The 22990-nt window shown below is 59.8% G+C and overlaps 4 protein-coding genes across 13 annotated transcripts in view; 3 read left to right on the top strand and 1 right to left on the bottom strand.

Annotated features, from left to right (window-relative positions):
* The first annotated feature begins 1268 nt into the window (after positions 1 to 1268).
* On the top strand, positions 1269 to 2458 carry CLDN3 (claudin 3). The gene has a single exon (XM_082776073.1). The coding sequence runs from the start codon at positions 1363 to 1365 to the stop codon at positions 2005 to 2007; it is 645 nt and encodes a 214-aa protein (XP_082632199.1). The 5' UTR covers positions 1269 to 1362; the 3' UTR covers positions 2008 to 2458.
* A 1750-nt stretch (positions 2459 to 4208) lies between these two features.
* Positions 4209 to 6727, top strand: ABHD11 (abhydrolase domain containing 11). Its single transcript, XM_082776672.1, has 6 exons — positions 4209 to 4298; positions 4613 to 4748; positions 4873 to 5046; positions 5300 to 5470; positions 5751 to 5932; positions 6225 to 6727. The coding sequence occupies exons 1-6, from the start codon at positions 4237 to 4239 to the stop codon at positions 6361 to 6363; spliced, it is 864 nt and encodes a 287-aa protein (XP_082632798.1). The 5' UTR covers positions 4209 to 4236; the 3' UTR covers positions 6364 to 6727.
* A 1004-nt stretch (positions 6728 to 7731) lies between these two features.
* On the bottom strand, positions 7732 to 13603 carry LOC309885890 (caspase-1-like). Of its 7 annotated transcripts, none has more exons than XM_082776279.1 (9): positions 11976 to 12498; positions 11320 to 11592; positions 10929 to 11032; positions 10522 to 10698; positions 10071 to 10305; positions 9792 to 9944; positions 8945 to 9054; positions 8484 to 8586; positions 7732 to 7986 (listed from the first exon to the last, which is right to left on the bottom strand). In XM_082776279.1, exons 1-8 carry the CDS (start codon positions 12385 to 12387, stop codon positions 8494 to 8496), a joined length of 1557 nt encoding a protein of 518 aa, XP_082632405.1. In that variant the 5' UTR covers positions 12388 to 12498; the 3' UTR covers positions 7732 to 7986; positions 8484 to 8493. The 7 variants fall into 7 exon arrangements, with proteins under 7 accessions (XP_082632405.1, XP_082632406.1, XP_082632409.1 ...); XM_082776280.1 differs by having other exon boundaries at positions 12045 to 12498; XM_082776283.1 differs by lacking the exon at positions 11976 to 12498 and adding an exon at positions 11898 to 11965.
* MTMR4 (myotubularin related protein 4) overlaps positions 12478 to 22990 on the top strand; it is a 53210-nt gene continuing 42697 nt past the window's right edge. Inside the window, exon 1 of one of the 4 annotated variants that reach the window (XM_082776274.1) lies at positions 12478 to 12499. The gene's annotated coding sequence lies outside the window, so the exon portion shown is untranslated. Of the gene's footprint in view, positions 12500 to 13121; positions 13184 to 17542; positions 17573 to 17603; positions 17826 to 22990 lie in introns of those variants that run through there. The other 3 variants (XM_082776277.1, XM_082776276.1, XM_082776275.1) reach the window with 3 other exon arrangements.

The raw sequence follows: 22990 nt of genomic DNA, 5'->3' as shown, positions 1-22990 counted from the left end.
GCGCATTCCTGGGGTGGGGGGCTGGAAATACCTGCAGCACTCTGGTTAAACAGCCGTGCAAGGGCTGGGGGAGCCGCTTGCACAGCAGCACCCCACTGCCTTGGGGTGGCTCTTTTTGGGGACAGTGAGCCCCAGGATGTGACTGCTTATGGGGCGACCACGCCTGGGCAGCCGGCCCGTGCCTGCCTTGTTTTTCTGTCGCCGGTTGCTACTCAGCCAGGCCTGCCAGGTGGATGGGGTGACGCTGCCAGAGTGTTACGTGCTCTGTCTGCTTCCTTCAAGGACAAAACATTTGAGCAGGATGAGTAAAGAGGTTTATCACCTGGCCAGGGATCCCAATGGGCACACCCAGCCCAGCACGTCCCACGTTACACAAGGGGGATTGGGGGCTCAGGACAGGGGGATGGGTGGAGACGGGGGCTGTGTGGGGTCGGGGCTGTGTGGGGACTGCCAACATGGGGTGCGTTGTGGCGAGGCAAAGGGGCTGCACTTTGCACGGTGATGCAAAGGTGCCTGAGTGCACCCTGCTCTCACTGAGCCACAATGAGATAAGAGGCAATCTGCAAGCGGATAAAAACCCCAACAAGGCTGTAATCTTAAATAAACTCCCTTCCTTTTGGACACTATGTTAAACGTGAGATCTGATAAGGTGCTCCAGAAATACAACAGACTGTGACCTACAGCATCCCTGCTGAAGAGGCTGGGCTGCGGGAGTGACGGCTCCCACCCATGCCGTGCCGTGCCGTATCATGTCATGCTGCCTGGTATAGGGGCCCGGGCTAGGATCTGGCCATGGCCATGTCCAGCATGTAAGCACAGACGAAGGATTTCCAGGAATTTCCAGGCCCTGCTGCCTTTAGGAAGGGTTGTGAAGGGGCAGTGATGGATGTGGGCTCCCCAAAAGGCACCGAGGTGCAGGGTGGGCAGCAGGGCTGGCACTCAGAGCCCATGGACGTACACCACAGCCCATCCAGCTCCTTGTCCAGGCTTCCCAGTGCCACGCCGTGGTCTCCAGATTGCACCCATCCAGACCCACGCCCCGAAACTAGGCCTCTGCCGGCAGTGGCCATCTCAGGTGGCTTCTCCCCCTCCCTCCCCTGCGCCAGCGCCATCTCTGCAAACAAAGGGGAGGGTGTGGGACGCTGCGACCGAGCCAGTGGCGAGGAGCGTCCGGCGGTGAAACCCCACCCCGGGCGGGCGCTGAGCGAGCACAGCCCGGCCCCAGCCCCGCCAGCCCTTATAAGCGCAGGTGCACCCAGGTGTAAGCCGATCCCCAAGGCTGCAGCGGCGAGCAGAGCCCGGGGTGGTTTCGGTCAGTGGGTTCCTTTCTGCCATCGCCTGGGGCGCGCTGAGCCGGACACCATGTCTATGGGGCTGGAGATCGGTGGGGTGGCCCTGTCGGTGCTGGGCTGGCTGTGCAGCATCATCTGCTGCGCGCTGCCCATGTGGCGGGTGTCGGCCTTCATCGGCAACAACATCGTGACGGCGCAGATCATCTGGGAAGGGCTGTGGATGAACTGCGTGGTGCAGAGCACGGGCCAGATGCAGTGCAAGGTGTACGACTCCATGTTGGCGCTGCCGCAGGACCTGCAGGCCGCCCGTGCCCTCCTGGTGGTGGCCATTGTGCTGGCCGTGCTGGGCCTGATGGTGGCCATCGTGGGCGCCCAGTGCACCCGCTGCGTGGAGGACGAGACCACCAAGGCCAAGATCACCATCGTCTCCGGCGTCATCTTCCTGCTCTCCGGCATCATGACCCTCATCCCCGTCTCCTGGTCGGCCAACACCATCATCCGGGATTTCTACAACCCACTGGTGCTTGAATCGCAGAAGAGGGAGCTGGGCACGTCCCTCTACGTGGGCTGGGCGGCCGCCGCGCTTCTGCTCTTCGGGGGGTCCCTGCTCTGCTGCTCCTGCCCCCCCAAAGATGAGAGGTACGCGCCCAGCAAGGTGGCCTACTCCGCCCCACGCTCCGCCGTCACCAGCTACGACAAGAGGAACTATGTGTGAGCCCCCGTTCCCCCGCCCCGGCCCCCCGAGGGGCTCGGCCACCTGCACCCCCACCTCCAGCCCCGTCCGGCGGGATCGGCGCCGCCAGGGACCCTCTGCCCCGCGGGCCGGGGAGAGACCCCGTCCCCGAGGGCACCCCGACCCCGGCGAGAGCGGGCAGAGGTGGGGGGCGATGGGGGGGGGGGCAACGGGAGAGGTCCAGGGGTCAGGGCTGGGCCGCGGGAGCGGGAGCCGGGCGGGCGGCTGTGTAAATACAGACGGTTTCGTGTAAACAGAGCCAGTTTCGGGTTGCCAGGAGAGCTCTTCGCATGAGCGCCAGGAGGAAGCGGCGGTGCCCCCGTGCCCTGCCCCGCCAGCCCCCGGCCCCCCGGCCCCCCCGCCGGCCAGGCGCTTTCTCTCCCTGTTACGCGTGGTCTGTACGAGTTACATTTGTCAATAAACGTGTCCTGTTTTGGTAGCTGCGTGTCCTTGGGGCAGCTCTCCTCAGCTGGATGTAGGGGGGGACATGTGGGGTGGGAGCCATCTGCGGGACAACAGCTTCAGCCCCACGGGCTGAAAGTGTGGAGCTAATTAGCACAATTAAGGAAGAAAATGCCAGCCCCGGAGCCAGGATGGATAGGAACCCACCGCAGCCAGGACCATCTCTTTGTCCTCTCAGACAGGGGCGTGAGCACAGAGCTGTCCCCATGCCAGGAGCCACCCCACTGGGAATGGAGCCCACCAGGGGCACCGGGGATGCCCCCCCGACCCCGCAGGAGCAGCAGCGTCCACACAGCACCAGATCTGGGGACATGCAACTCCCAAGTCCCATCCTGTGCCCCAGCCCCTCCTTGCTTTCTTTCCCCCTCTGGCTCCCTCCCAACCCATGGGACTGCCCTTCTGGGGTCTGGTGGTCCCGGGGAGGGCTGCTCTCCCCCCCACACACACTTTTGAGGGTACTGCTGGCAGCGGGTGGGTCTGCAGACACCCAAGCAGCCGTTCACATCCTGCTGCTGACACTCCCTGCCCGCTCAGTACAAAGTCTGGCTCTCCGGAGGGGAAGACGGGCTCTTTCCCCCCCAGCAAAGGCTGGGGTGAGGCCACATTGCACAACCGCCCGTACCGCCTGTTCCCAGCCGGCGGCATGGCTTGGCTCGGCTCGGCCCCACAGAGCCCCCGCCTTCCCACCACGCTCCAGCGAGCAGGGACAAAGCCGCAGGTGCATCGCCCCGTCCCGCGCGGGGCCGCCGGCTGCCGCCTCCTCTCGCCCCTTCCCCAGCCCACCGGGGACGTCCTGCAGCCACCGCTTGGAAAAGCGCTGCCCAGAGGCAGGGCAGAGCAGGCGGTTTCGCCACTCCCGGTCCGACACCCCCGTGGGCAGGCCGAGCCCGCGGCGATCTGCAAGGCTCCGGTTCCCCGGCCCCACCTGGCCCCCGATAAGGATCGGCCGCGCTGCGGAGCGGAGCAGCCCGGCTGGGGCCGGCCCGGGGCTCCCGGGGACAGCGGGGCGCTGGCACGCGGGGCCTGCGGGCAGGCGGTGACCTTGCTGCCTGCAGGCGGAGGCCGGCAGCGAGCACAAGGAGGCCTTTGAGGGACGCGGCCCCCCCCGGTTCCACCCCCGGTGTCAGCTCTCCCCTCGCTGGCTCTGCGACAAAGGCTGCGCTGCGGGGCCGGGATGCCCGGTGCGGCGAGGCGCTGCCTCCGTTCACCCGAGCGTGGCTGCGGGGCACCGACGTGCACCCACGTGCTGCCTGCTGCGGTGGCTGCGTCCTGCACAGCACAGCACGCGTCCCCTCGGGGCGCCATGGGGAGCAGGGTGCGGGCAGCACCACGCAGGCCTGGGGGAGTCCCTGGGCTGGCAGAGGTCTGGGGGCAGCACCGCACATCCTCGGTCCCAGGTCCCAGACGGGGTTGGAGCCCCACGGGGACAGGGACAGGGACGGGGACAGGGACGGGGACAGGGACGGGGACAGCTGCCTGCATGGGGCCGGGAGTCGGACGGGCAGTGTGCGGGGACACGTGGTGTGATGTGGGGACAACGGGGGGACACGGTGACACACCATGGTGCACGGTGACACACACACGGTCACACACACGGTGACGAGGCCCCGTTCTCCGAGGCCCGCTCCCGGCGCTGAGTCACGGCGCCGCCGCCCCCTCCTGCCGCCAGGGGGCGCGCGCGGGCAGCGGCGGGGGCGGGGCCGCCGCTTGTGCGTCACGTCCCGCGCGCCGCCCGCCGCCGCCGCCGCCATGCTCCGCCGCCTGCCCCGCCGCCCCCTCCCGCCGCCGCCCGCCGCCCGCTCCGCCGTGACGTAAGGGCCCGCCCGCGCGCGGGGCAAGGGAAGGAGGGAGGGAGGGAGGGCGGGGCCCCGCCAGGAGGGGCGGGGCTTCGGCCATCGCTTGTCCCCGCCCCCTCGCCGTATGACCCCGCCCCCTGCCCGCGGTGCGCGCCTCTCAGGGCCTGGGGTCGCGCGTGGCCCCGCCCCCTGGCCGCGTGCCAGCACTGCCCGCGGGAGGGGCACCCCCGGCCCCCGCCCCTTCCCGCCCCTCTAGGCCCCGCCCCTTCGCGGCCCCACCCCTCTTTGCCCCGCCCCCTTCGCCCCGCCCTGACCGCCCCCCCCCGCAGGGCCGTGCCCCTGTCCCACGCGGCGCTGGGTCCCGCGGGGCCGCGGCCGCCCCTGGTGCTGCTGCACGGGCTGTTCGGCAGCCGCGGCAGCCTGCAGACGGTGGCCAACGCGCTGGCACGACGCAGCGGCAGCCAGGTGAGGCCGGGACCCGGGAAGGGGGGGACGGGGAGGCCGCGGCGGTGCCGGGCGATGCCCCGGGGCTCGGGGCCGCGGCCGCCTGCGGTGCCGGTGCCGGGGGTGACGGGGCGCTGCCCGGCAGGTGCTGACGCTGGACGCCCGCAACCACGGCGGCAGCCCCCACAGCCCGGTGATGACCTACGAAGCCATGAGCCTGGACGTGCAGCAGCTCCTGGCCCGCCTGGGCGTCCCCAAGTGCATCCTGCTGGGACACAGCATGGGCGGCAAGACGGCCATGGCGCTGGCCTTGCAGCGGGTTGGCGGGCGCCTGAGGCCGGTGGCGGGAGCGGACCGGGTGGCGGGACGCTGTGGGAAGGGGGTGGCGACCGTGAGGTGGCGGGTGACACCCGAGGGAGCTCGGGGACGGGCACGCGGAGCTTTGCGCTGGGGCAGGAGGAGGCTGGAAGCCTTCGAGGAGCCTTGCCGGGAGCCCTGCGCCTGGCCCCGCCACGCAGAGCGGGGCTGGGAGGTCTCGACTCGCGACCAATGTGCCCCGCTTGTGTCCCCAGCCAGACCTGGTGGAGCGCCTTATCTCCGTAGACATCAGCCCTGTCTCAACCACGCTCGTCTCCGAGTTCTCTGCCTACGTCTCCGCCATGAAGTCAGTGAACATCCCGGCTGGTCTGTCCCGCTCTGCAGCCCGCCAGCTGGCTGACAGTCAGCTGAGTCCAGTGGTCCAGGTGGGAAGTCCTTCTGCTGGAATGGGGCTTCTGCTCCTGGCCTGTCCCTGGGACACTGGGCTTTAGGACCACAGTCGCTGCTGGGCTCTTCCCTCTCCTGCTAGCTCGGTGCTGGCCTGTGCAGCTGGGCCGCCAGGGCACTGGGGGACTTGGCACACAGAGCCTGTGAGGCATGCGGGGTGGGCTGGAGGGGACAACGCAAGGTGCCAGCACATCCTGAGGGCGCGTTGCTCTCACTGATGAGCGTGTTACCCACCAGCACGTTCCCCTTTTGTGGCAGCACCCGCAGCTGAGGCAGTTCCTTCTCACCAACCTGGTGGAGGTGGAGGGCCACTATGTCTGGCGTGTGAACCTGGAGGCTATCTCCCACCACTTGGAAGATATCATGAGCTTTCCTGTATTCCACAAGCCGTACCCTGGCCCTACACTCTTTTTGGGAGGATCCAACTCACCCTATATCAGGTGGGACTGGAAAGAAGTCTGTGGCTTGACCCCTCGTGATCCTCTGCAGCTGCTGAGGGTGCGAGGAAGTCCCAGGAGGGGGGAGGTCCTGGAGTGAGCCCTGTGCCTCCAGCAGCCGGTGACACCAGCATGCTGGAGAGCGAGGAGGAACCTGGGGGCAGCCCCAGGCCTTCCTAGCAGTGAAGGGAGATGTGGTCAGAGCTGGGCTAGCCCTCTGCTTGGGGAGTGTGAGGGCAGACATCTGGACAGGCCTCTGACCACACCTCCCACCTTGTGTTCACTCGTCCTGCAGTTCCAAAGACTACCCAGAGATCCAGCGCCTCTTTCCCAAGGCAGATATCCAGTTCATCGAAGGTGCAGGTCACATAGTCCATCAAGATAAATTTGAAGACTTCATCACCGCTGTCCTCAATTTCCTGCCACCACCGTAGCACTGGGGACCAGGGTTTCTGCAAACATTGTGTGAGACCTGAGGAGCCCTGGGCAGTAGTGCAGGGCTCCTGGGCTCTGGGCAGAGGGGCTCATCCTGGACCAGCTGCCCCCTTCGCAGTCCTAGGACTTCTGCCATCCCCGCACACATGGAGCCGGAGCTGAGACACATTTCCATGCCCATCCCTCTGAGTTCTCCTGCAAGCTCTCTGGGACACTGGTGGCACTGGCCAAGGCCGCAGCCTGCCTGCACTGCGGTGTTTCAGACACTAGGAGGAGGCAGGAGGGTCTTCTCCTTCCTTACTGCCAGACCACCTGGTAGCGGAGCTGCAGAACTTGCAATAAACCTGACTCCATGCCAAGGTAGAGAACGGTTTGGATGTGGCTATGGAGGAGAACGGGAGCAGTGGTGGGCACAGGAATGGGCTCTGGCTCGCCTGAGGGGACGCTGGTGGGACTGGGGCATTAGACATGGGTTTAAGGAACCCTCATGGCTCCCAGAGGGAATCACATCCTTCCTCCACCTCCAGGCAGTGTGAGGACATGGAGGGAGCTGCCTCCTGAGAAAGGCAACGCTGTGGGCCTGCAAGGAAGGACCAGAGGGAATACGGACACCCACCCTGCTTTGGGCTTGGTGGCCTGGGTAAGGGAAGGCTTTGCATTCACTTTCTTTCCTGAGGGACTCAGCCAAAGGAGACGGAAACCTGGAGAGCATGCAGACTCTGGGCAGAAACTCGAGATGCCGAGGGACAGCAGGGCATGAGGCAGCTCTGTTGTTGCATCCCCCTCGTGCCAGAAAAGACAAACCATAGCTCTTGCACAACTCGGGTAAGGACTAGAGGAGACGCTGTCATAGAATCACAGAATTTCACAGAATCACAGAATTTCTAGGTTGGAAGAGACCTCAAGATCACCTAGTCCAACCTCTGACCTAACACTAGCAGTCCCCACTAAACCATATCCCTAAGCTCTACATCTAAACATCTTTTGAAGACTTCCAGGGATGGTGACTCCACCACTTCCCTGGGCAGCCTGTTCCAATGCCTCACAACCCTTTCAGTAAAGAAGTTCTTCCTAACATCTAACCTAAAATATCCAAATTGGAAGGGACCCGCAAGGATCATCAAGTCCAGCTCCTGGGTCCTGCTGTCCCAGTGGTGCAGAGAGCAGATACACACTGAGCAGTCGGGGGCCTCCAGGAGGGCAGCCCCAGGCAACATGTGCCCAGCCACCCCCAGGGTGGGCACCCCCTCTGATTTCCACCCTCCCACCTTGCTCAGTGGCCGCAGGAACGCAACACAACAGCAGCTACTGCTGGCCATAGTGACCATCCACCCACCACAGGCTAGAGGCAAAGAAGAGGTGCTGTCTGATGTTAAAAACCCTTTATTAGATGACAGGTAGAGTCAGAGACAGGGTGGAAGTGGCTGTCGGAGATCTGTCACTGCTGGGGAGATGCTTCACAGGCTCTGCTTGACTAACATCTCTTCACCGTTGCCATGTTTGCATTCAGTGCTCTACTGACAGGCATCCGCTGCTCCCTGGCAAGACTTTGCTCAGAGGTTGCAGGCCACAAAAGGAAAGGAGAGGAGACCATGGACTATTTTATTCCAGTCTGAGGTTGCCTAGAGGAAAGGGCAAAAAGAACTGGTTCAGAGATTTTTCTCTGTAGAAACACACAGTTCTTGGCCTTTACTCCAAGGACAGAAAAGGAAATTTTCCTTAAGTGCATTGCTCTGAAGCGGAGCTGAGTTCCCCTTGAGTTTGAGTCTTCTACTGTATCACTCCCAAATTCAAACACTTTCTCTGTCCATGGCTTTTTTTTTTTTTTTTTAAACTCATCGGAGAACATTAGACCAAGACGCCCCCCTGAAACAGGTGCCCAAGGAAGTTGTTTTGGTAGCCTGTATCTCCTGTAGCCAGCTGGGAGATGGGGAGCAAGTCAGGCCAGTGCCTGGCACCTACTACCAGTACTCATGTCCTTTGGACATACAGCCTAAGCTGTGTGGTCTGAAGCCAGGAGAGATGGGGAATTTATCCCTGCTCCTGCCCTCTGACAAGATTACCAGGTTTGGGCCACAGAGAAAAAGCTGCTGTAGAGGTGTGAGGTGAAGATACTCACGGCAGGCAGATCAGTGGCCTGGGAAGAGATAGAACTTTCTGAGCATTGTAGTCCTTTCTTGTGTTGGCAACTGCTTAGGGAAGTCTTCAAAGGAACGTTGGACCTGGGGTGAGAGAATGGGGAGAAATGAGGACACTCCCTTCCCAGCATGGGAACACCGTAGGGAATCAGGAGGCATTCCCAGGAAGGTGTCTGGTGGCACAAGGGGTGCCATGGGCTGCACCAACACTCCAGGTTCTCACACACCCACCACACAGCATGATGCTGATACCCCTGGAGATCCAGCTGATTTTCCAGGCCAAACCAGAGCGCCTGGGCCCCTTTCCTCAGGAGTTTGCTCCTGAGGCCTGCAGAGGAACAGCCTGCCCTGGCCAGAGCTCTGCTTGGAGCTGGGCCCTGCTCCCAGAGCAGTATCTCTAACCACTGCGTAGCTGCATCTGCATTTGACTGCAGAGCCTCACCTTTCGGAACAACTCCTGCAAGTCACTGTTAAAGGCATGGCTTCGAAACTGCTCTACCAGTCTCTGGATAAAAATGGAGCCTGTTACTGGGCTTCTCCAGGATATGGTATCTGGGGAGACAAGAGATGCCAAGTGTCATTTCCCTGGTGTTCTCCACTGCCACAGTGATTAACACTGGGTGCTACAGCAGGAAACAGGGTCACCTTCTCTGGGATATTTGTATTTGGCCTATCTGACCTGCAGGATAAAGAATGGAAAAAGGACAGAGCATTCCAGGGAGGCTGGCTGTGATATATCCTCCTCAAGCCTCTCTGTCCACCCTGCTGCCAGCCACACTCCTGATGTGTGCCAGCTGGCATGGCCTGGAGCCATCTGACCGAGCCAGACTCCCTGCAGGAGACAGCTGTCCCCAGCCAGTCGCTGTGGTGAGATAAATGGGCTGGGGAAGGTGTGCGGGCAGAGCTGGTGAGGAGGCTGGGGTGAGGGCAGGCAGCCAGGCAGGCTTCCCTTCTGGGGAGCATTGCAGCACCAGGGTGCCTAGTGCATGGGTGAGAGCAGCCCCAGCTCAGAGTGTGCCAGGAGGGCACAAAGCTCCAGCCCTGGTGCTGCTCACCCAGACAGGGCTCAGGGCCTGGCACAGCCGTGTACCCTGGCATCAGGGCACATTGCCCTCTCCAGAGGCTGCTCCAACCCCAGGGCAGTGCGTGCCAGAACACCCGATGGAGAGGACCCCCAGGCAACCTACCCCAAGGAGGTGGTGTGGAATAGACCCATGGCACGGGGAATGGCAATCCTGTCCCCCTCACCTCCCCTCAGACAGGAGAACTATCTCCCAGGAATTGCTTACCAGGTGTGGAGGAATATAAAGTGGCAAAATCACTCTCCAGGTGAATTAATCTGAGTTTTCTACATTGCTGTTTTACAGTGTTTGTGCTGTCTGAGCTGAGAGCAGGCATCTTGGAGATGGCCGAGTCAGACACCAGCACCGCCCCACTGTTGTCTAGGAAGATAGGGCCAGCCATCAGTAGTGGGGTGCCCCAACCTCACCCCGTGCTTGGGGCAGACTTGCCCTGGGAGAGCCTGTCTGGCTTGCTCACCTGACAGGCACCCCACAGTGGGAACTCACCTCCACGGCAGGACTGGATAATAACCACCTTGGGTTTGCCAATCAGTGCCTTGCAGTGCTTGTTGTTGAAGTTCTCATATATGGTGTCAAGGGAAAGGATGTCTGTGGTCTCATCTCTGCTCTTGGTTCCGCAGAGCCCAGTCCTACGTCCGTGGGACATGAACACCAGGAAGGTGCTGTCAGAGGTCAAATGATCTTTGTGACCTGCAAAATCCTTCATGACCACATCCATCTCCTGCAAGCCACAAGGCAGAAGGAGCATCACACTCCTGTAATCAGCTGTGTGGAGATCCAGCCACCAGCTGTCAACAGGAGCCAGGGACAGAATTGTTCCCATGGTGCCTGAGATCCCCCAAAGCCATGTCTACTCTGAGCCCCCCATGACCATTGCACACAAGGGTCTCCACACCATTTGTGGGGCCAGTGCCAGCTGCTTTGTACAGTCCTTTACCTGGGAAGTTAAGTTTTCATGGAAGTCCACCCTGTAGCCCAGCCCCTCCAGCAGCTTCGTCATTTCCTTCACATCCACTTCAGCCCCCTCTCGCTGGCTGAGGTACTCAAACTCTGTGTTGCAGATGAGCAGAGCCCTACGGGTTCGTGTCTCCCGTGGCAAGAGTATGGGATAGATCTGTGAGGAGGGAGGGAGGTGGTGCTCAGCTGTGGGTGGATGAAGGGGAATTTTCTTGGTAACAGTGCGGAGAAGGCCCTCGGACACAGCATCCACACCTCCCTTTCTCAGGGAGATCATCCCAGAGCTCCTGCTCCTGGGCCAGGGAGGACCCTTAGTAGCCCTCGCCCACTCTGGTGGGCAGCAGGTCTGTGCTCCGGCCCTCCTCTCATCTCCTCCACCCACAGCACCTGATTTCCCTCTGCTTCCTGGATGCGCTGGTACTCGCTTAGGGAGCACTGCCGGATCCACTGCTGGCCCTGGATGCTAACGGGGGGCTGCACACCAGGGGACCCTGTAAACACAAACTCCCGCGGTTACACGGGGAAGGACAAGCAGGGGCTGTCACAGGGCATGAGTAGGCAAGCAGAACCAGACTCTGCCACACAGGTGTCCCTGTTCAGCCCCACAGGGGACAGCCCCCCAAGAGCCTTGTCATCGCTGCATGGCAACGGGGACCCACTGCCACAGCGCAGTGACACTGGGAACTCCCAGCTGCTCCCATGTCTCCCTCCAGCACCCTGCAGGAGGCGCCCAGCGCCTCATCATGGCTGGGGCAGGCCACAGCCCCGTGTCTCTCACCCGAGCCAGTGGCCAGACCCAGCTGCTCCACCAAGGTGTGATCATGCTTCCTGAGGCTGTCGATGAAGATCTGGCTGGCCTTGGAGCCCTTCAGGCGCACAGCATCAATGAGGCAACGGGCCTTGTCACCTGTCACTGCATTGCCTTCTTGCACCTCATCCACTTCTCCCTGGCTCAGCACCTTGTGGGCCAGGAGGTCATCCAGAAGCTTCGAGATCACCGGCTTCCGCACACGCTCCACGAAGTCCGCGCGCACCCTCAGCAGCTCCTGGTCTGCAGGGTGGCCACGTCAACACCCAGAGCCCCCGCAGGCCACAGCTCCACCGCCCTCCCCAGCCGTCCCCTCTTTCCCATCTCTTCCCTCAGCGCACCCGAGGGTGTCCCCACCGCCCCACAGCTTTTCCACCAGCCCCGGGCGCTTCCCGGGCCGCCCCCCGCCTCTCCCCCCTACCGCACAGCCGCGGAAAGCGCCCCGGGGGGACGCGTCCCTGGCACGGGGCCTCGCCCGGCTCCCCAGCCCGCACGCTGCCGGGCGCTGCGGTGCCCCGGGCCCACCGGGCCGGCAGGGCCGCACTCACCCGCCATCCCCCTGCAGCCGCCCGGGCTGAGGAAACCGAAAGCAAACGCGCCCCAAACGCTCCCGCCCCGCTTCCTGCCTGGAGCCCTGACGCGGCCCGCCCGAGCCCCGCCGCCCAGCAGCGCCCCGGCCGCTCCCCGCCGCGCACAGCCCCAGGGCGCCGCCGCCCGCAGCCCAACGCCTCCCCTCGGCTCGGGAGGGGGCCCCGCGGCCCTGCCACCGGCAGCAGCCCCCGGGCCGGGCACAGGCGGCCGCAGCACCGGGACCCCCAGCCCCCAGGGGCCGAGCGCGGCCCGCCCTGAGGTGAAGGCCTGGCCGCGCGCTGATTGGCCGCGGCGGGACGCGCTGTGATTTCTCATTGGGCGCCGCGCGCCGCGCCCCGCCCCTCCCCGCGCGCCGCGCCCCGTCACGGGATAGGCTTGCGGGCGAGCAGAAGGGCGGGGCCCGGCGGCCGGCTCGGCGCTGGGCGGGGACGCGTTCCGCTCGCTCATTGGCCGGCCGTGCCGGCGGCGCCGGGCGCTGATTGGCGGCGCCGGGCGGGGCGGTGGGGGCAGGGCGGGGAGCTGCACGCGGCACGGGCGGGAGCGGCGCGCGCCGACACAGGTGAGGGCCCGGGGGGGGCGGGGGGGGGCTCCGGGGGCCGGGGCCGGGGCCGGGGCCGGGGCAGGGGCCGGGGCCGGGGCAGGGGCAGGGGCAGGGGCAGGGGCAGGGGCAGGGGCAGGGGCAGGGGCAGGGGCAGGGGCAGGGGCAGGGGCAGGGGCAGGGGCAGGGGCAGGGGCAGGCCTCCTCCCTCCCTCCTCCCTCCCTCCTCCCTCCCGGGGCAGGCCGCCGGCAGATCTCGCCCCGTGCCCGGGCGGCTCCGTGCCCTGCCCGGTTCCCTGCCGGCCCTGCCTCGCCCGCGGTTCTCCGCTCGGCCGGGGCTGCTCAGAGCCGCCCTGGTCCCGGCGGCGGGGCCGATGCCCACAGGGTGCCCGTCCCGGTGCCTGAGCGGGGCCGGGCCCGTCCCTGTGGCCGGGGGGCTCCTGCCGCCAGCCTCCCCGAGGCGCTGCTGTTGGCGAGGCGGAGCTGCCCCCGCCCCCCGCGGCCTGTCCTGAGAGGGAGGGGCGGCCTCGGGAAGCGGCCGGTCGGTAACGAAAAGGGGCCGGAGGTAAAACGAGCTCGTTCCCCGGGCGCGCGTGGGGTTGAACGGGACGAGCGCGTGGGGCTGTGTCGGAAGTCACTGAGTGACGCCTGGCAAGAAAATCCAGCAGCGTAAACTGACCTGGAGTATTTTCACACGGGAGGAAGGTGAGCGGGAAAACATCTCCATGCTGTGTACCTGCACAGGCTCCCAGGGTGAATGCGTCCCGAGGAATTCATAACTGGCAAACAACTACAAACAAAAGTTTGTACCTTTTTCTTCCGTCCTTGCTGGCCCACCCTCCAGTGCAGCTTCATTGACCCACGGTTCTCCGTCTGTTGGAGAGCTTCGGGACTTGGATGTGGTCTCACCATGGCACTGCCGTGTGTCGTGGTGCGCAGGGAAACATCAACGTCTGGGAATTTGGACAGCGGTGAACGGAGGAGAGAGACAATTTAAAAAAATTACCTTGCTCCTAGCGAGTTGGGTAACAGATTAATTCCTGCTGGCAGTCCTGGCTCACCCCCCAGGATGTCTGTACCGCTCCTGAGCTGGGAGGAAGTGATCCACATGCCCTGCTCTGATGCTGCCGCATCCCGCTGCCCCTCCCAGCTGTCCTGCGGAGGCGACCGCTCTCCCCACGGCCCAAGGATAGGATTTCCCTGCAGAGGGGTCAGATGATTAGCTTATAAATAGTAAAATGCCTGTTCAGGACTACGAGTGGCGTGGTTGGGCCGCAGCCTCGCTCCCTGCGCTGCTGCTCTGCCTGCCCAGTGAGCGCAGCCTCGTCTGCACCTCGGAGTGCGAGCCACCTCCGAGCAGTAAGGGGGACATTCCGTCCGAGGTGGTGAACTTCTGCAAGCGTCGGCCTTTGAGGAAGGAAGCTGCCCCGCTGCGAGGCACTTTGGCTCTGCAGCCAGAGCTTTGCAGCTGTTTGGAAAGGCTGCGGCCGTGGCGATGCCCTGCGTCGCTGTTACACACTGAGGTGGTCTCCGGTTACTTGCTGGTGCATTTAACTGGGAGCCCGAGTTGAAATGAAACTGAAACACGTTTAGTGGTTGAATCCCATGTGATATGTGCCTGTTTTCCTGCAGGAGAGTGTTTGCTCATGTGGGGGAGCCCTCTTCTGCCCAACCTTCCTTGAGTTGAGGTTTTGTTGTGGAGCCGTACCCAGCTTAGCTCCTGAGCTGGGGGAGCTCCTTCCCCTTCTGCGGGGAGCTGTGCTGTGCTAGGGACTGGGAATGGCTTTGTGTGGCTTTGCAGCATCCCTCTGCAGGCCTGATTGATCTGTGTGGGGTAGGTTTGAAAGCAGTGCCATGGCTTTGACAGGGGATACAACGACGGGAAGTGGCAGAAGCAAAGCTGAGGAGGTGGCTCCTGCTCTTTGTAGCGGCATTGACCTTGTTGTTGCTTTTTGTTTTGACTTGGTTGCTCTTTCTTGGTTGAGAGATTACCTCAAATTTCTTCTTCAAGAGGGAGTAGCCTGCCCATGACACATCTCTGGAGAGGAGAGTTACACATTGGTATATTCTGATCCAACTCACATTAAGTTACCAGCCTCTGAAGGTTCCTTTGCAATTGTGTCTATTTGCAGGCACCTTACTCCTTTTAGCCTTTGGTTTAGAGCAATACCAGTCTTCCTTCCCTTGTGGATTGTATCCCTTATCTTCTAGGTGGAGCACTTGCTCCACAGCACGCTTGATACAGCTGATCTCATGCACTGGAAAGCCCGTGAAGGTCAACTCTGCTGGACGTGCAGAATGAGTTTTGCATTTGCCGCCACTTGTTTTCCTGGGGAAGAAAATGTGGCGCTCTCTCCTGCAAGGGTGCAGAGTTGGTCGGACTGGAGGGCTGGTGACAAGGACTGACAAGCTCAGCCTCGGAAATGGACTGGCCAGGAATAAGGTGGATGGGGCTGTTCCGATAGCAAAGTGCGGCCCCGTGCTGTTCACCTCCTGCCTGAGGCTTCGCAAGAAGCCAGATCTGGTGGCATTTGCTGAGGCAGGCGACTGCTGACTGCAGGCGGCTCCACCCCTCTCTGGAGGAGTCCGTCCTGGCAGCAGAAACATGGGTGGAAAGTGCTCGCGGCTTACCTGCTTGGGGGCAAAGTCTTGTATCTGAACTTAAGCCCACATTCATGGTAGTATATCCTCTAGAGCTTTCTTCCATTCCGTAGCTCGAGCAGCGCTGACTAGGGAGCGGACTTGTTCCTTTTCCAGCCCGGCCAGTTCTTCGTTGCAAAATGAGGTTTTGGAATTGCTCACTCCAGCAGAGCGTGCGGGGACACGGCACTGCTTGCGAGTGACAGCTTTATGGTAAGGACCCTCCAGAACCAATTCAATTGCTTGCTCTTTGCCAGTCTTTCTCTGATGTTCTCTGTGGAAACTGAGAACTGCTCGGAGCAAAGGGTGCAGTTTGCATTGTTTCTTCTGGAAGCTTCAGAGGCTTTTTTGTGTTTCAGCCTAGGAAGTCGTTAAAGTAGCCAGCTTTCTCCTAGTGGTTGATTTTCTTGTGGCAACCCAGCATCAGTCTATTCAGTTGCCTCTGTTATTTCAACTGCACTGCCTGCCTTCCCATTATTATTATTATTATTATTTACTTATTATTTTTTTTAAGTCTTTCGAAGTAATCTGCGGAAGCACACTTTATTGCTGGTGCATGGCTGGCATTCAGCACTCAGCACCGTGCGCGCAGCATGATACAGCCAGGCAGGAGTCTGTTTGGCTATTGTAATGTGGAAGAGAGAAGCCGCTGCCTCGCTGAGCGTCTCGTTTACGAGGCATTGCGCCCAGGTTTGAGGACACCTCACCAAGGGTGCTCGGTGAGAGCGCAGCCAGCCATGGCACAGGCAGGCGCCTGCTGCAGCACAGCTCGCCTGGCAGCACTGTTACCCGGTGGGCCTCGTGTGGCCCGGGATGCTCGGGTGGAGGTGCAGGTGGATGTCTGGAGCCCTGCAGTTGTTGCTTCTCACCCCAATCAGCATCGTCTCAGCTTGTGCTTACTTCTGCTTTCTGACCTGACAGCATGCCCCCCGCTCCTACCTCCCACCAGCTGCAGCTGCCCTGGTGCCTTTGGTCACATCTCTTGTTGTGGCAGCCTGGATTTCCCACAGGCTAAAACGCTCCAACCTTAGTGAAAACTTTGGAGCAAGCCCAGTGTGTCTGGGTGCAGGCTGTCTGGACGCCTGTGCTGCCCTGACTGTCGGACTTAGGCAGATGGAAATCAGCCTTTTCAGGCAGGGAGGCTGTGCTCGGGCGTGTTTCTGTTCCCTAAATGGAGCAGGCTGAGCGTTAAGGGTGAGATGGCTGTGTTTGGATGTGGGGAGAATAGCAGTAGCGTTCTTCTGGTGAGCTTCGTTTGGTGAGCAACTCTGGAAGTATCAGAGATTTCTTAAGAAGCTATCTGCTGAGGCTGTGCCAGCTTTACTTACCAGCAGCCTACACTTAAGTGCAGTTGTTGAAGCTTTTGGAGCGCTGTTGTCAACCTTTCTGTACCTTCAGGTAGGTCTGGGGCCTTGGCAGCCCCTGGTCCTTCTGCAGCGCTCCTTCCATGCGCAGTGATGGACTTCAGGGTTTGTCAGAGCCTGATAGCTCTGTCTGTGGGAATTGCTCCCTCTGATGTTACAGCTCACGTTTACTTAAAGCTGAGGTCCTGGGGATGCGGGGAACCACCAAGGTGTGATCTGTGTCAGCTCCTGGGCAGCCCTTCCCCTGCTGTCCCACTGGGTTGGGACCCTGCAGAGGGATTAACTCTCCTGTTTCAGGGGTATCAGCTTTGCTTTCTGAGGACTTGAATCTTTTGTGCTTGCAGACAGCATGCCTCATTCTCCTCTGCAAACATCTCTCTCACCTGTGCGAGGCTGTTCATCACCTGCCTGGTATGCAGGGGAGAGCTCCTGCTTCTGGAAGGTGCCAGCACCTCATGTTTCTTTGTCAGGGGAGCTACTAGCCTGCATTTTTCATTTCCACACCCTTCACAAGTGGCTGACAGAGGCAACCACCCTGGGAAAGGGGAGCTCCCCATGCCCTGCGTGCCTTCTTTGAGGGCCGGGAGTTCCCCCATGGATGTGTGTGAGCCCAGCAAGGGTACTCAGGGCCAGGAGACACCTCGGGGCCAGGAGACACCTCAGCACTGCTGGGCTCGGGTGGGTGCTGGAACTACGCGGTGCGGTGCCCCCGTACAATGACTTATTACCAGATCTCGGGGAGTTTTATCATCCCCAGGACAGCCCAATGCTGAGGGCCTGTGTATCCTTCCCTCTCCCAGCTCCTGACCGCTGCCCTTTATAAGGGCCTTGTTGCCTCTAACACAGAAGGTGAAAAGTGTCTCGGGCTCTGAATGCGTTACTGATGTGTGCTGGGCTTTGATGTCCACAACCAGCTGCCTATGGGAAGAGGAAGTCCCTTGATTTCAAAGGAGAAGTGCTCATCTAAGCTGTAAAGTCCCTATTTTCTGGGGGGTTTTGAACCTGTAAGACGTCACTGCACTGGCTGCTGTCACCAAAGGCACACGCGGGGTGTTGAGCAGGAACACGCGCCCTGGCAGGAGGGCCCGAGGTAAGGGAAGGGCCATGGTGGGACACTCCAGGGGCTGCGGGTACGTCCAAAAATCCCTGAGGGGCCCTGGGGCAAGTCCCAGCCTTTCCCTCTAGCTTTTTCAGATCGCACCACGGCTCAGGGTGATGTCAAACGCTCCTCGGTTCAGGAAGCCTTACAGGCACTATCCTCGGCAGTGGTGCCTTGAAGAAAGGCGTTGCTGTGGCTGCTTTTCTCCGATCCTTCTACTGGTGTGACCACCTTGGTCCTTCAGGTGGGCGTCTGCAGTGCCAGCCATGGTGCGGGGGTCTGGGGGAGGCAGCATCTTTTAGATACTTGTCCCAGGATAAATTGTTCCTTTTCTCATCTCTGAGTGGCTGCATAATGTGGTGGCACTGTGAGCATCGGGCTGCCAGCCCGCAGTGAAGCCCCTGCAGTGCTCAGAGACGAGTACACAATCAGAGGAGGAGCTGAACGGGCAGCGCTTCTTTACGAAGGATCAGCCGTGCCCTTTAGCGTGCTTGCAGCTGACTTAAGCCAGCATGCAAGGTGCCGTGGTGCCGTGCTCGGATTGGGGTGGCTCAGAGGCATGCTGCAGGGACCTGGGCAGTGGGTGCAGGGCTGGTTGTGCCAGTGGGCAGGTGACTCGCACCGCTCCCTCCCGTCCTTTGCACCTTCTTGGACTGACACGAGATAATTTCTTACCTGCTCTGTTCTTTGCTCTTTCCCCTCTCCTATTTTAAAAGCTAATGTCTGCTGCCTACTGGCTATGCTCCCTGCCCTTCCTCTCCCAGGAGTGTCGCCCCTGGCACGCCAGCAGGCAGACTGATTCCCCTGCTGCCTCTGCCTCCTGTTGCCATCGAAAGGGGGTGGCCAGGTGCCCCCGGATGCTGGGTAACAGAATCCTAGACAGAGCTGGCTTTGCTCAGCAAGGAGAGTAGATGGAGATTGTTTTCATGTGATAAAGCCATTCGATGCAGAGTTTCTGCGCAGATAATCCAGCTGCCTCACTAGAAAGCAGGGTGCTTTCTCTGCAGTTGCTAAATGAGACGAAAGAGGAAGTGAAAGTGTTTCAGTACTCTAAAGCGAACTAACAGTTTTGTTTGATAAAGCGCACACGTAATGAAAAGTAACCCTCCCCTCCCTCCCTCTCCCCTTCTCTTTCCCTCTCTCTCTGCTGCATCAATAGCTCTTTCTGCTAGAGGAATTTCCAGCAGTGTGACAAACGATACAACCTGTGGGCTTGTCTTCTCTTTTTTTGCAATACAAGAGGAAGTTACTTGGACTTCTCAGGAAAGGTTCAATAGGTCTGCTCCTCTAGTAGGAGGAAGTCACATTTTCAGCATATTTTACTAATGACAAAGCAGCCAAAATCAAAGCCTGAACGAACACCCAATACACACAGCAGAGTTCCCTGGAGCACAGGGCACCCAGAGGCAGGATCCTGATGTGCTCATGCTGCAGGTGGCTGTGCTGCTGCTCCGGCTTCCCCTCAGTGCCCCGAAAAGTCACGGAGCTCCAGAGTTACTGGAGCAGCGATTGGGAAGCAGGATGCCTTTTCCAGCACCGTGCCTCTGACTTCTCTCAAAGACACAGCTTTCCGCTCTGCCTGGTTTTCATTACTGCTGGTATCCAGAGCTATTGTGTTGCAGCCCTGGGTGCTAGCTTGTGTTGCAGTGCGCGTGTTGAAATGAGTAAGTGGTGCTGGGGAAAATCTGGCTTCAGCTGAAACTGCTGCTGGGTCTGCCGTTGATTTCAGCAGGCCTGGGATATCAACTGTTCGTGTCAGTGAGGCGCTGGCGTGCAAAAGGTGGCTGTCTCGGATTTAAGGAAAAAAGAAAAAAATCCCATTGCCTTCTGAGTTTTTTGTTTGTTTGTTTGTTTGTTTTTGTATTCAGATATAGCAAGTCTGATGTATTTCATTTTTGGCCTAAATCTCTTCGAGGCAGGAATTCAATGCTGATGAGTTTTAGTGCAGTCAGTTACTTAAGGTAAGTGATCGTAGTCACTGCTCCTAGCGTAAAAAGAGGTTTGTGTTAATTGCAGCAGATGAGTGTAAATCCTTTGGCTCCTTTTAGCATTGAGCTTGTCGTGTGACTGTCCCCATGCCCTGTCCTAGGCAGCGGGGAAGGTTCTCTGGGTGTGAATTTGTGCGGCTCATACTGTCAGATAAGCAGGGGACTTGCTATATATATCGAATTGTCTTCTCTTTCCTTTTATTGATTGGCTAGGGATTTCCCTTTCTAAGCATGTCTGTTGAGAGGACGTCATGGGCAGTACTGTTTTTAGAAGTGGTTAAGCTCATGGTAGAGGGCAGGGGCCATAGCAATTAAGTTCACCTGAATTTGCTGTCCTGCCCCATGGTTCGAGGTGAGTTGGTTCACAAAAGCAGGTTAGCGTGCAGCACAATCCTTTGACGTGATTTTCACTGCTAAAGCACAGAGCTGTTCTGAAGGCTCCAGACACCTGGAAATGAAAGACCAGGGACTCCAGGCTAATCTTCTTAAACCAGAGACTTCACAGGACTGGGGGTGGAAAGGGGGAATCCTTAAAGGCCGATGTAGGTGTTGCTTGGGATTGGGAGGGTACAATGAGAGACCCAGCCTGGCGCGAGCCTCTTAAGCAGGTTGCAGAGTCCCCTGCTGCATGCACCTGGCCGGGGACAGGGCAAGGGGAGGTGGAGGCTGCTGTAGCTTAACCAAGTGCCCGTAGGCAGCTGAGCCACCAAACCCCACGGTGTCTCAGGACAGGTGATGTTACAGGGCATCCGGTCACCCGGACAAACAGCAGTACTGGCTTTCTTTTAGACACTTTCCACTGACTGTCACAGCTGGGCTTTGGGTGCTTGCAGGCGGGTGCCAGTTTAGATGTCAAAGGCACCCTGCCTGGCCTCTGGCTCTTACCGAGGGGTATGGTTCTCCCATCCGTCCTGCCCTCCTCCTGCTTGTGGCAGGCAGATGCCTTTGACACCCTAAGACTTGCAAATTAGCACCTGTTGGGGATGTTTATGTACCTGTGTGAAAGTAATAGTAGTTGCATCCCTAACACCAGCAGAATCTGGGCTGAGTTTGTGCTGCTGCTGTTTAGTTGACATTATTTTAAAATACCCAGGTTATTGGTAGGAGCTCATTGCAGCCCAGGTGCCCCAGAGAGCTGTGAGCTCAAGGAAGCTGGGGAGCAGGGAGAGATGGGATTGGCACATTTCAGGACTTCTCTTTTGATTTCTGAGCCTTCTGGTGCATTTGGGTCACATATTTCAGGCTTTTTTTTTTTTTTTCTTTTTTTTTTTTTTTTTCTTGTACTCACAAAGACTGTCTTTCAAAGAAAACGCCAGCTGTCAAGGACATTACAAGTTGATGGGAATTAAAATGCATAGACTTCCGATGAGTAAGAAAAATGAATGTTTGCAGGGAAACCAGGTTGAACAGTGCTTCTGCAGCCTGGAGACTTGGGATGTGACCTCAGTAGCACAGTCACCATTTCCTTGAAGTTGTTGCTGCTTCCTTCCTGAGATTGAGTTAAATCTGAGAGCGGAGCAGCACGGAGAGGTAACAGGGCTGCCAGAGTCTGAGTGACTGGGAGCTCAGCCGCCTCCTCCACTCCCTGAGGCACTTAGGGAGCAGCATGTGTTCCCCAGGGCAGCCCAGCCCCTGAGAAACCCTCCTGGGGTCCTCTGCAGCCCCAAGCAGCACCCATGCTCTGGTGGGTGGCAGGGGCTCTGCGTTCCTCCCTGGCTCAGGCCTGGCTCTGGAGCTGCAGGCAGAGGATGGGGAGAAGCAGGCGCCTAGAGTGCAGCTGGGCCCAGTCCATCTGCACTGCTTTGGGTAGGGACCAGGCAATTGTACTTGAATAAAGGCCTGATTGTGACTTGAAATGTCCCAACTGCTTTTTTAAAGAAAAGCAAACAGAACCGGAGAATGGGCTGGAGTTAGAGGGGGCGTTGGAAATGCTCACCAAAGTCCCGCTGCACTTCCCATCTCCCTTCACTCCGGGGCTGTGAAGTCCAGCACAGAGCGTCAGTCTCAAGCCTCTTCTGTGCCTGGTCAGGAGGGTCCAGAAAAGGTCAGGAGGGTCAGGTGGGGTGGGGGCCCTTTAGGGCCACGGTTTGGGGTTTCTCTGAAGGCCACTGAAGTGAATGAGCGGCCTGCTTCGCCCTCTGCTGCTCTCAGCTCTTCCGCGGCTGTCACCGGAGATGGATCGCTGCAGCGATAGCAGTGCGCGGGGCCGGTGCCAGTCCCTGTTCTCTGCCAGTTCCTCAGGAAGATGAAGGAGGTGGCAGAGGCAGCCCTGGCAGGGGAGCATCCCCGGCGTGCTGCTGCCACCTGGTGCCACCGGCTGCCCCCGGCCCCTCGGCTGCTTCCCCTGCAGGCGAGGCATTGCGTGGCACCGCCGCGGTGAGAGAAAGGAGGTGCTCTGGGTACGTGTGGCTGTGTCAGCGGTCACCAATTTCCCCTTGAAACTGTGACTTTGTTGTCATTAATGTAAACAGTGGAGCTGATTGGCAGGCAGGCATGCTGCTGAAATTAATTATGTGTAAAGTCATTGCAGTGGCGGATGGATGGCAGTGCTCCTCAGGGGTCTGGCAGAGCACAGGCTCTGTCTTCGTCCCTTGTCATCCTGCACACTTGGGTCACACCTGGCTGGCCTCTGCCCCCAGAGGCATTTTTCAAATCCTGGTGGTATGTTCCTCCCCCAGGCTCTAATCCCATCTGCTCATTTTCACCTTCCAGCTCTCTCCACGCCCCATTCTCTGCCCCAGCATCCTTCTCTCCTTTCTGCTCCCTTCCTCCCCCCTCAGCCCCTTTTGCTTCTGCCTCGAAACTGCGGTGCCCCAGGGCAGCCGGCTCAGCTCAGGCCACCCCCTCTCAGCGCACTTGGCTGCTCTGCACACAGCTCTGGGATCTCCAAAGCTCCCATCTTCTTCCTCCTTCTCTTTTTCTGCAGAGGATCTTGTTTCTTCCGAGAGAATATGAAGTGCAGTGCCAACGTCCCTTTGTGCCTCCCCACACTTCCCGCAGCACTCTGCTCCTTTCCCTGCGGCAGGCACAGCATCTCTTTGCACCTCTGCCCCCTTCCTGTCTCATCCGCCTCTGAATCCTTGCCCTGTGCAGTAAACTGTGTGGTCTCTTGCTTAAAGCAAAGCCACCTGTGCTCCTCTTCACCTCCCATGACTTTTTCCTTCCTTCATTACACCCCCCATGCACAGCCAGCTTGGGCTGACATCCCGCATGTCTCCAACCCATCTTTCCCCCTGCACCAGAACTGCTGATACAAAAACCTTGAACTTGGCAGGCTCTCAGATTTATTCTTACCTCTTCACCACTCAAGAGGTTCAGCTCCCTGGCTCCTGCAATCCCTTCCCTGACCTCACTCTGCCCCTTCCCACCCTCTCTGCTGCTCTTCCAGCATCTTCTGGGATTCACCTGGGTCTGCTCGTGG

This window comes from Aythya marila (genome assembly GCF_965140915.1).
Source record: "Aythya marila genome assembly, chromosome: 20".
In the NCBI taxonomy this organism is placed as follows: domain Eukaryota; kingdom Metazoa; phylum Chordata; class Aves; order Anseriformes; family Anatidae; genus Aythya; species Aythya marila.
The sequence above is the reverse complement of the archived record's forward strand: the minus strand, read 5'-3'. Positions and strand labels throughout refer to the sequence as shown.